Source organism: Puma concolor, chromosome B2 (assembly GCF_028749965.1).
Source record: "Puma concolor isolate L17-30 chromosome B2, mPumCon1.1.hap2, whole genome shotgun sequence".
Classification (NCBI taxonomy): domain Eukaryota; kingdom Metazoa; phylum Chordata; class Mammalia; order Carnivora; family Felidae; genus Puma; species Puma concolor.
In genome coordinates, this window is record NC_141671.1 from 77,126,143 (window position 1) to 77,138,772 (window position 12,630).

At 39.2% G+C, this 12,630-nt stretch overlaps 1 protein-coding gene across 4 annotated transcripts in view; it reads right to left on the reverse strand.

The window, feature by feature from the left end:
• Window positions 1-12,630, reverse strand: part of CEP162 (centrosomal protein 162) — a 120,037-nt gene that overhangs the window by 29,402 nt on the left and 78,005 nt on the right. Inside the window, exons 22-25 of one of the 4 annotated variants that reach the window (XM_086707347.1) lie at window positions 8,054-8,266; window positions 4,299-4,524; window positions 3,872-3,989; window positions 472-613 (exon numbers count right to left, since the gene is read on the reverse strand). In XM_086707347.1, coding sequence (XP_086563473.1) covers window positions 472-613; window positions 3,872-3,989; window positions 4,299-4,524; window positions 8,054-8,266 — 699 coding nt within the window. Of the gene's footprint in view, window positions 1-471; window positions 614-3,871; window positions 4,525-8,053; window positions 8,267-12,630 lie in introns of all 4 variants that reach the window. The other 3 variants (XM_086707345.1, XM_025925665.2, XM_086707346.1) reach the window with 3 other exon arrangements.

Here is a 12,630-nt window from a genome sequence, read left to right on the forward strand (position 1 = left end):
ATAATGGCTACAAGCTGTGTGCATATCTCTGTTCATTATTTTATCCCTAGTGCTTCATTGTCTATAGACCCCGAATCATTATTTGTTTAATGAATGAAAGATAAATGGGCAAGAGAATGACTAGGATAATTACTTGTCAGCTGGGACTTGGGTAGAGGGAAATGATTCAACATTCAAGTTCAAGTACTCAGTTCTCAACCACAAAATGTGATTGACCATACTTCTACCATTTGTTACAAATGACTTAGGAGAAGAACTATTTGAGAAATACAGGGACAAAACTGTGAAACCACTTATTTAGAGAGAATAGTTTTAAAGTAGAATAGTTAAATGGTAACGGCATCCTCTCCTACTAAAAAAAAATCAAGTCAATATTTTCTCATTTCTACTAAAAAGTGAAGTTAAATGTTCTGTTAACAGTCCTGAAAAAAATAATTTTAAAGCCAAGGAAAGTTTGTTAAAGTTGTCTACCTCTTGAGTTGCTATTTTACGATTTAGTTCAGCTACTTTGGAAGAAGAATTTTCTACTGCATTTTGGCAAAGGAGTTTCTCTACTTCCCTCTGATGAGATGCTTTGAGAGATGCAATGTGTGCTGCAGTATCTTCCTTGACCCTGTAGAGCAAATCAAACAAAATCACACATAAAAACAGCTCTTCAATTCAGAGTTAGCATAAAAATAGTGTAGGAAGCTTGGAAATTAAAGAGGCATAGGGAAAGAACACCATTACTTACTGCACTTTGTCAGGTGCTTTATACATTATTGCTTGTGAGTTCTTACAACCACACCATGAGCTCACTATTATTTACTGAATTTTATAAGGGCAGAGTTGAGTTTTGGAAAGAGTGATGTCTCTGGAGTTCAGATTAGGAAGTTGCAGAGCTGGGGTTCAAGCCCAGCACAGTGTTAGACCTCAAAATCTGGGCCTTCCACTGGATCCCTAGCCTGGGGCTGTACTTTCTGAGAGAATGGAAGGTTCTGAATGTTCTGTCTGGATTTAAAGCAAGGGCCTAATATTTTATCTTCTTTTGTTTATTTACTTTTTTATTTAAAAAAAAATTTTTTTTACGTTTATTTATTTTTGAAGACAGAGAGAGAGCACAAGTGGGGGAGGGGCAGAGAGAGAAGGAGACAGAATCTGAAGCAGGCTCCAGGCTCTGAGCTGTCAGCATAGAGCCTGATGCGGGACTTGAATTCACTGACTGCGAGATCATGACCTGAGCCAAAGTCAGAAGCTCAACCGACTGAGCCACCCAGGAGCCCCTATTATTATTTTTAAATGTTTGTTTATTTATTTATTTTTAATGTTTATTTATTTTTGAGACAATGTGAGAGACAGAGTGCAAGCAGCGGAGGGGCAGACAGAGGGAGGCACAGAATCTGAAACAGGCTCCAGGCTCTGAGCTGTCAGCATAGAGCCGGATGCGGGGCTCGAACTCACGAACCGTGAGATCACGACCTGAGCTGAAACTGGACACTTAACTGACTGAGCTACCCAGGCGCCCCAATGTTTACTTATTTTTGAGAGAGAGAGAGATTGAGGGGGAGGGAGAGAGAGAGAGAGAGAGAGAGAATGAATCTGAAGCAGGCTCCAGGCTCTGAGCAAGTGTTCAGCACAGAGCCCAATGTGGGGCTCGAACCCACAAACTGTGAGATCATGACCTGAGCTGAAGTCAAATGCTCAACTGACTGAGCTACCCACACACCCCAAAAAATGATAGGATTTTATTCAAAGCAGATATATTTAGTGACTCACTGTTGCTATAAACAAATTTATCAGCTGCTTATTTGACTATATGAACATTTATTCATGGAAACAGTATGGAAAAGCATAAAACTCTAAAGCACTTATGACACAACTGAACTAAAGTAAAAAACAAAAAACCAAATAAACAAAATACCCCACTGGCCTAAATCTGGGATTAGGAAAGGTTATTCTTTACTTATCAGGCCCAGAGCTGCTTGAAAAACAGATTAAGCAATACTAAAAAATTATAAATTATATATAGGAAAATTTATAGGATAAATTTCAATTTTTTCTAGGAAAGAATGCAATTCTTTCCAAATAGCTTTATTTTTATTATCACATTGAGAACTAAAAACACAAGGTTTCAATCTGGAAGCATTCAGACACAGCTGCCCATCATTCAATAAGCATTTGTCCGGTGCTTGCTATGCTCACTCTGCTCCTTTACCACGTTGCAAAGAAGTATAATCTTATATCAGTTCTCAAGGAGTTACTAGGCACTGTCTGATTAGTGCTTTCTTGATATTCAATACTGGCACATGGTATATAAGTTATGGAGGAGCTGGAAGTGAGAGCAGGAAATTTCCTGAGAGGCTCTAGGAGATATTTTGTGGAAGAGGTAGCACTTGAAACATGAACGAGCAAAATGTAGTAAAAGACCTTCAGCAACTAAGGCCCACACAGAAGTCTTGTAATGGTGATGGCACTTGAGAAGCCACATGGAGTAAGTTAGTCGTGATACTTCAGGAAGCTGGGATTCAGTGGAGGGCAGAGTAACTCAAACACAGGGATATTTAAGAATATTAATGGTTTTTAAGCAAAATGATTAGGGGAGACAGAAACTAAAATCAGGGAGATTAGGGTGGGATGCTGTAGTAAAGCAACTAAGGCTGCACTACAGTAAGGTAGAAAGTGAAAGGAGACCTATTTATAAGGAAGCACCCCCATAAACTGTGAGCCCAAGAAATAAAGGAAGTAAAAGCTGGACTTGACAACTGAAAAAATATGGTGCTAGATGGAGATGGGGAAGCTGTGAGGGGAGCTAGTTTATAGGTAAAAAAAGGAATAAAATTTGAGATACTACTGAGTCCAAGAGGAATAATCCAAAAAACCCCAGTAGATTTAACATCTCTGCTCAGGGAAGAAAACAGCCTTGAAAAGTAAATCGGGTTCGTGGTTCATAGAAGCCATAAGAATACATGAATTTAGCAATGGATAAAGAACAGAGAATAAACAGAAAGTTGAAAATAAACCCTGGTAGAAGTCTGGTTTTTGTGGAAGGAGAATGAAGAGTCAGGAGTCGGTTAAAGGTACAGGAGAGGCGTACTAGTCACACTCCCTAGTGTGAGTCATGGAGGTTATGGGAGGAAACCATTTCAAGAAAGAACAATGTCAAGGAGAATGAAAATGGAGAAAACACCACTGGACCAGGAAAGAGCACTACTGAGAGATCACATTTAAAAGAGTGCTGAGGATAAGAGTCCCGGTTAAGAGGAAGTGAGTTGCAAATAAGACGCTACTTGTGGAAAAGTGTTCCTGACAGAAAGATGAGTAGAGACTTGCTTGGTTTGATGATGGACAAAAAGATCTGAGCATGTTAGAAGGCTCAGAGGAAAGACAGTAGACAGTACCTGGTGATTCTGAGAAGGAATGAACACAAAAGTTCTTTAAGGCATGAATGGAAATGGATGTGATCACTAGATTAACTTTAAGAGTTATTTTGGAAAAGAGGACCTTTCCTCTTAGAATGTCAGCTAGTTTTAATAATAGCAGTTTTCTGCAGTCTGCCCATGGCAGTCATAAATGATGACATTCATTTATAAGAAGGCCCAGCGGGTCAGCTTATTAACACCATCTGGAAAACTGCAGAAAGACAAGATCAGTCAGCCCAAGCACATGGTTTGGGCTGACACAGAGATTCAGGCTTATCAGGATCTGCCCTTCAACAGGTAGAGGATCCTACTCTGAAAGAGATCTATGCTTAGCAATGCAATACAACTTCATAAAATTTGATGATGAATTCAGTTGAGGGTAAAATTGATAATCTAGAGGAAATCTATCTCATAATTTTGGCATTTTTATCTTTTTATATCCCCATATATTTATTTACAAATTCACATTTTACCTTTTCATGGAATTTTCAAATTGGGTCACTGCTGCTTCAGATTTCATCTTCAGCTCATTCCTCTCCACAATTAATCTCTCCAGTTCATTTTTCAATCTGCAGTTTTCTTGTAAAACCTCTGAAACATGGGAATCAGTAAAAGTGTGTGGTTGGTAACGCTTGCCATCCAGGGTTCCAGGGAATGCGTTAGCACTTCCTTTACCTGAATGCAAACCATCTTTCTTCCCCCTTTTTGCAGTCACTTCCTCTCTACCCTTAGAGTTCTGATTAGACAGCATCATCCTTCTCTCCTTCTGGAGCCTCTCCACAGTTTTTGAAAGGTCTTGTATTTCTCTCCCCTTCGCAGCCAGCTCCTCGTTGAGTCGCACCAGTTTAGCTTTAGCATGAGCCTGTTCTACCTGGAGTTCTATAGACTGGAAATCGTTACCATCTTTATCGCTTTTCTTGAGTTCCAATTCAGCATTCTGATGTTTAAGAATGTCTATTTCAGCTTCAAGGTTTCTTACAGTGATTTGATGGGCTTCCTTGATGTCGCCGAGCTCCTTCTCTAGTGCTTCAACCCTGGAGGAGCTGTCAGGCTGGTTCTGGGGTGCTTCCTTCAATTTGCAGGCAAGTAGCTGCTCCTGCTCCTCTAGTCTCTGTTCATACTGGATCTGCAGAAAGGAATCCATGTAACGTCAAACCACTGCTAAGCATGTCACTTGTTCCCAAAGCCCAGCATTCTACTAGGTCCTACCTATTCCTTCATTCAGGCATTCATTACATGTTCTGATGCTTCTAGCTCTGTTCCCTGAGTCAGTCCAATGGGCTGAAGTCCTAATCTTTAAAGAGCATAACGTTATATGTTCTCAATATGTTGTATAATTTCATAATTAACGTGTTGCTTTATAAACATTATATAACATGTTTCTGTACACCCCAAAACTTATTTTAAGTATCACAATCAAACCTATTATTGTGTACCTTTCTCTATGCAAACTGACAAACTATACTCTGAGGATAAACAGGGAAAGATATCGGGGGCGCTGAAATCTTTAAGAGATAGCCCATTTTCAACTTGCTAGTATCAATTTAGGAATCTCATAGGGAGTAAGTCAGCTTGGATTTGTCACACTGCAGCTTTATTATTATAAACAAAATAACCTAAGCAGGTTACTCTGCAGAGGGGGCACAACAGTGTTCATTCATTCAATGAATATTTATTGAGCTACCACTGTGTGCCAGGCACTGTACCAGATTCTAGAGATAAAGAAGTCCAGCTCATGCCTTCAAACAGTTTATAGCCTGGTCAGGAGAGTGATGGAAAATTTCAGTGTCCTATGGTAACTGTGATAATGGGCCTATGAATATGGTGCAAAGAGGACGAGGCTCCCCGTGTGCCTGAGAGAAGGGGGAAGAGTGAATAGAGGGAGCACATTTAGGTTTGGGCTTGAGAGAGGAATGTAAATTTGGGGATAAGTGGAAGCAGGGACATTACGGAAGGAGGAAGAACACCTGCAAAGGCAATCTAATGCTTGGTGTGTACTGGGAACCAGAATGAAAGGAAGAAGTGATAAAGAGTGAGCAGAGACAGGAATGGGACGGGCTAAGGAAGCACAAAAAGAGAAAAATCAGGGTGAAGAGATTTAGATATATAAAAATCAGGTAGAGGGTTGGAATTCTAGCCTCTATGTGGTCACTGGAATGTTAATAGTAGCTGTAATTACTATAATCACTTATTGAATGTTTGCTACACTCCACATAAGGCCGTGGGGCTTTACATATATTTTGCCACTCAATCCTCCCAATATCCTATGAATTAAGGATTAACTAATTAAAATATTTTAACATCTACTCTGTGTCTTGAATGACGGAACACAATGGTGAGTAAAAGCAGAACAGTTCCAGCCATCACGAAGTCCAGAAGCTAGATGGGGAGAGAGATCACTCATGATCCAATCGAAACAGCTGTGAACATGGTAGAGACAATGGAGAAGTGCATGGAAAGTGCCTATAAGATAATTTGTCTACCAGGGAGTCCACGAAGGTTTCACTGGGGTAGCAATGCTTGGATTAAGAGCTAAAGGGCAGGAACATCTCAACTGAAAGAGGTGGGCAGAGCATACCAGTCAGAGGTAAGTGTACAAACTTCTGTGGCTGCAGGAAACATGGCAAGTAGGAGAAACACATATGACTGGATGAGAAAGCACAGTGAGAGAACACACTGGACAGCAAGAGGGGTGTGGCTATACATGGATTTATAGGTCATTTATTTAACCTAAGAGGAACAGGAAGTTATTGAGGGATATAAATAAAGGTAGGGGTGTGTGTGTGTGTGTGTGTGTGTGTGTGTGTGTGTGTGTATGTGTATAAGACACAGATATGAAAATATAATTTTGGCTTTAGCATCAAGAGCTGATTAGAGGATGGAGTGATGTGGGTATGTGTAAACTAGTCAGGAGATTACAATAGTTATCCAGGTCATTGTTTCTTAATGATGGCAGCCGAGTAACACGGTGATGAAAAGGAACAGAGGAAGTGAAAGAAATTCAGGAGAAAAAGTGGCATACTTGGCAATAAGTCAGTTGTAGATAACAACTCCTCTTACATATGAGGAGACAGAGGCTCAGAGGGTAAAGTAACTAGTGTAAAGTCTGGTCTGGGGACTGGAGGTTGGTCTGACCCTAGAAAGCCTGTGTGTTTTCCATCATGCCACAGTCTCCTATGGATAGGAGGCAGTCTGCTAAAGGTGGTGTGGGGGTCACATGAACCTGATGGAAGGAGGTCTGTGGTGAGTTTTAGGGGAATGGAAGAAACTGATCAGTCACAGCAAGAGGATTGCCAAGTAGCACCGAGCAAATTCCCAGGATCAGACACCTAGACACCCGTGACAGCTCTCCTCTCTCAACTATGCCACCTCCTCACAAACACAGATCTGTGTGAGAGGAGGAGCAGAGGAAGAGATGGGTGAGCTGGAGCAGAAGGTAAGGGAGGTAAGTATGGTTGAAAAGAGGGTAGTTAAAAGAGAAGTACGCCTTGGAATTTAGGACAGGAGAACAAAGAAAACCAGGTAGGGGGCTGAGAGATTTGAAAGTATGAAATAAAGTAAAGCCAACTTCCTTGACATGACCTTAAGTTAGCTAGCAGGCCAATGTACTTCCAGGTTTTCAACCTTTTACTGTTTCTGGAATCTAATATTCTATCATCTGTTGCTTCTCTCAAGATAGAAATCTGTGGCCTGTGGATTTGAGGCCTCTGTCACTCACCAGCAATAGCACCTCAGGCAAGAAGTTAAATTGTGAACATCCGTTCCCTCATCTGTGAAGCAGAGTAGCAATATCTGTTTCTCACTGGTGATTGGAAAGATGATGCAGGATGAACTAAAATGTTCGTGAAAGCATCTAGCAAGAATTACTGCAGAAACTGTGTGCTAAACAAATTTTTAAAAGTAAATTAAATATCACATCTTCTTTCATACTTGGTCATCCTACTACTTGTATTTTCTGATTCATTCCTCACAAAGGATTAAAAAACTCAGAAAATAAGACATTTTCAACCAACATTGCCCTGCTCCCTGCTCTACTCCAAAGATACTCTTCTGTCTCATTTCCTCCCTCTTGTCTAGGGAAATTTCAAGAAAGTATTTTTTTTTTTTTAATGTTTATTTGAGAGAGAGAGCACGTGCACAAACAGGGATAGGAGAGGCAGAGAGAGAGAGAGAGAGAATCCCAAGCAGGCTCCACACCACAGTGCAAGATCCCAACATGGGGCTTGATCTCATGAACCTTGAGATCATGACTTGAGCCAAAATCAAGAAAGGGCTGCTTAACCGACTGAACCACCCAGGCATCCCTCAAAAAAGTATTTTCACCCATGGTAACTAAAAAACAATTTTATACTGAATATACACCAGACATGTTTTACCTTGCCTTTTCATAGCTTAATTACCACTAATTCTAGCATCACTGAGAGGAACACTGTGCTTGATTTTCTAAACTTGAAATAAAAAGAAGTAGATAAAGGAGAGCAAAAAAGATAGGATGGGTCTAGGTTTCTTTTGCATCTACTGACATGCATGGTAAAGGTTTTACAGGGAAGGATGTTTAAAATTATTTGTTAAAATGAGACCTAAGAAGTGCCCAGCTCCCACAATACTGAAACCTTGAGATCTGAGCCCCATGTCCATGGCTAGATGGCACCCACCTTCATCTTCTGGAACTGTTGTTCCATGGTACGAAGGCTTTTCTTTGCTTCTTCATCTTTGCCCTCCAAATCAGCCTCTAGTTTTTTTATCCTTTTCTCCATAAAGTCCACTGTATTTCTATCCACTGTATCACCAGCTGCTGATGCAGCCAGTATTAAAGCAGGTAAAGAATTGGGATATCTTCTCTTTAGAATTCCTTCCATTTCCTTAACCTATTAAAATATTTTTGCATATACGTAAGATCACAAGTATATTAAAATTAAGCAGTTTCATGTATAAATTGAGATTATGCTCTATGAGTCATGTCTAGATTTCAAAGAGATGTTTATATCACATCACAAGACTGAATCATATGCACAGAAACACAGATTAATTTCAAATTTTGCATCCCTAGATTATCTGATTTTAAAACCCTATAGTTTAATGTCTAATTTAGTACTGGTTACTGGTTAATTTACAGAAATCCTCTTACATTTATCCGAAACAGATCTTGGGACTTTCTACTGTACTAGTAATAACCAATTTTTCTGAAGAGAAAGCTTTTTCCCTTCCCTTTTTCCCACAGACTCCCTTTGATGATTGTATTTATACTATCTATTGATTGAAAAATGACATCTGCATATGAATGTACAGAATTTGTACAATAAACACACAGCTTCCTAAGCACCTGCCCCTATGTGCAACAATCTCCACCCTACCCCAACTCTCCTACAAATGTCCCCCTCCAACTGAAGTTTATTTTTTTAAGGTTTTTAATGTTTATTTATTTTTTAATTTTTTTATTTTTTAAACTTTACATCCAAATTAGTTAGCATATAGTGCAACAATGATTTCAGGAGTAGATTCCTTAGTGCCCCTTACCCATTTAGCCCATCCCCCCTCCCACAACCCCTCCAGTAACCTTCAGTTTGTTCTCCATATTTATGAGTCTCATAAGTCCTCATATGAGTGAAGTCATACGATTTTTGTCTTTCCCTGACTAATTTCACTTAGCATAATACCCTCCAGTTCCATCCACATCGTTGCAAATGGCAAGATTTCATTCTTTTTGATTGCCAAGTAACACTTCATTGTATGTATATATACCACATCTTCTTTATCCATTCATCCATCGATGGACATTTGGGCTCTTTCCATACTTTGGTTATTGTTGATAGTGCTGCTATAAACATGGGGGTGCATGTGTCCCTTCGAAACAGCACACCTGTATCCCGTGGATAAATGCCTAGTAGTGTAATTGCTGGGTTGTAGGGTAGTTCTATTTTTAGTTTTTTGAGGAACCTCCATACTGTTTTCCAGAGTGGATGCACCAGCTTGCATTCCCACCAGCAGAGTAAAAGGGTTATCCTTTCTCCGCATCCTCGCCAACATCTGTTGTTGCCTGAGTTGTTAATGTTAGTCATTCTGACAGGCGTGAGGTGGTATCTCATTGTGGTTTTGATTTGTACTTCCCTGATGATGAGTGATGTTGAGCATTTTTTCATGTGTCAGTTGGCCATCTGGAAGTCTTCTTTGGAGAAGTGTCAATTCATGTCTTTTGCCCATTTCTTCACTGGATTATTTGTTTTTTGGGTGTTGAGTTTGGTAAGTTCTTTATAGATTTTGGATACTACCCCTTTATCTGCTATGTCATTTGCAAATATCTTCTCCCATTCTGTTGGTTGCCTTTTAGTTTTGCTGATTGTTTCCTTCACTGTGCAGAAGCTTTTTATTTTGATGAGGTCCCAGTAGTTCATTTTTGCTTTTGTTTCCCTTGCCTCTGGAGATATGTTGAGTAAGGAGTTGCTGTGGCCAAGATCAAAGAGGTTTTTGTCTGCTTTCTCCTTGAGGATTTTGATGGCTTCCTGTCTTACATTGAGGTCTTTCATCCATGTTGAGTTTATTTTTGTGTCTGGTGTAAGAAAGTGGTCCAGGTTCATTCTTCTGCATGTCGCTGTCCAGTTTTCCCAGCACCACTTGCTGAAGAGACTGTCTTTATTCCATTGGATATTCTTTCCTGCTTTGTCAAAGATTAGTTGGCCATACGTTTGTGGGTCTATTTCTGGGTTCTCTATTCTGTTCCATTGATCTGAGTGTCTGTTCTTGTGCCAGTACCATACTGTCTTGATGATTACAGCTTTGTAGTATAGCTTGAAGTCTGGGATTATGATGCCTCCTGCTTTGGTTTTCTTTTTCAAGATCGCTTTGGCTATTCAGGGTCTTTTCTGGTTCCACACAAATTTTCGAATTGTTTGTTCTAGCTCTGTGAAGAATGCTGGTGTTACTTTGATAGGGATTGCATTGAATATGTAGATTGCTTTGGGCAGTATTGACATTTTAACAATATTTGTTCTTCCTATCCAGGAGCCTGGAATCTTTTTCTAATTTTTGTGTCTTCTTCAATTTCTTTCATAAGCTTTCTATAAGTTTTCAGTGTGTAGATTTTTCACCTCTTTGGTTAGATTTATTCCTAGGTATTTTACAGTTTTTTGTGCAACTGTAAATGGGATCGATTCCTTGATTTCTCTTTCTGTTGCTTCATTGTTGGTGTATAGGAATGCAACCAATTTCTGTGAATTGATTTTATATCCTGCAACTTTGCTGAATTCATGAGTCAATTCTAGCAGTATTTTGATGGAATCTTTTGCATTTTCCATATAGAGTATCATGTCATCTGCAAAGAGTGAAAGTTTGACCTCCTCCTGGCCAATCTGGATGCCTTTTATTTCTTTGTGTTGTCTCATTGCAGAGGCTAAGACTTCCAATACTATGTTGAATAACAGTGGTGAGAGCGGACATCCCTGTCTTGTTCCTGACCTTAGGGGGAAAGCTCTCAATTTTTCCCCATTGAGGATGATATTAGCATTGGGTCATTCATATACGGCTTTTATGACCTCGAAGTATGCTTTTATCCCTACTTTCTTGGGGTTTTTTATCAAGAAAGGATGCTGTATTTTGTCAAATGCTTTCTCTGCATCAGTTGAGAGGATCATATGGTTCTTGCCCTTTCTTTTATTGATGTGATGAATCACATTAATTGTTTTGCAGATATTGAACCAGCCCTGCATCCCAGGTATAAATCCCACTTGGTTGTGGTGAATAATTTTTTAAATGTATTTTTGGATCCGGTTGGCTAATATCTTGTTGAGGATTTTTGCATCCATGTTCATCAGGGAAACTGGTCTATAGTTCTCCTTTTTAGTGAGGTCTCTGTCTGGTTTTGGAATCAAGGTAATGCTGGCTTCATAGAAAGAGTTTGGAAGTTTTCCTTCCATTTCTATTTTTTGGAACAGTTTCAAGAGAATAGGTGTTAACTCTTCCTTAAATGTTTGGTAGAATTCGCCTGGAAAGCCATCTGGCCCTGGACTCTTGTTTTTTGGCAGATTTTTGATTACTAATTCAATTTCCTTCCTGGTTATGGGTCTGTTCAAATTTTCTATTTCTTCCTGTTTCAGTTTTGGTAGTGTATATGTTTCTAGGAATTTGTCCATTTCTTCCAGATTACCCATTTTATTGGCATATAATTGCTCATAATATTCTCTTATTATTGCTTTTATTTCTGTTGTGTTGGTATTGTTTATTTTTTGAGAGAGAGACAGAGAGATAGAGCACGAGCAGGGGAGGGCAGAGAGAGAGAGAGAGACACAGAATCTGAAGCAGGCTCCAGGCTCTGAGCTGTCAGCACAGAGCCCGACACGGGACTCAAACTCACAAACTGTGAGGTCATGACCTGAGCCGAAGTCAGACGTCTAACCGACTGAGGCACCAAGGCGCCCCAAGTTTAATCTATTTTTAAAATTACAGTTACTTCTTTCAATTAGAAAGCAAGGAGGATTAGATGATATTTAATGAAGTCTTCACAAAACACTACTTTTCATTTAGTCTATTAAGCAATAACATATTTTATGGTCTTTTTGTGAGAAAGAACTGTACCAGGGTCTACAGAAATTAAAGCTTGATATTATATATGTACATATGTTTATACCTGTTTTTGTTAAATTACAGTTTAGATGTGTTTGAAAAACATATATTAAAATACTAAATTCTTTATTGAATAGTTTTCTACCTCTGAACATACAATAAAATAAAACAGCACCTGAGAGGCAGTCTAGTGCACTGGGTAGAGCTTGTTTGGAGTTCAGATTGTGCCACCAGCTTTATGACCTGTGTCTACTCCTCAATCTACATTTCTTTTGCCTCACTGGTAAAATGGGAATGACAATACCAATTTCATGGCATTGGCACACTTAAGTGAGGATCAAATGACATTTACCTTGGTAAAGTACTTAGCAGAACACCCAGTATACAGTGAGGGCTTGATAATGTTGGCTTTTATTATGATCTGGTCTCAAAAACTACCCCCACTAAGGCAAGATGCATTGCTGGTACTTAAAATCCTATATATAACTTGAATATTGTTCATGTTAGGCATTGAATATTGTTCATCATTTGCAACATTTATAGTAAATATTTCCAGTCATGAAGACTGCTTGCACTTTCATATATGCACCATAAATTGAAATATATCCAGATACAAATATTGATAACTTCAATTGTGACATTTTCAAAGTTTTGCTTTCTCCGGTATTAAAAATCT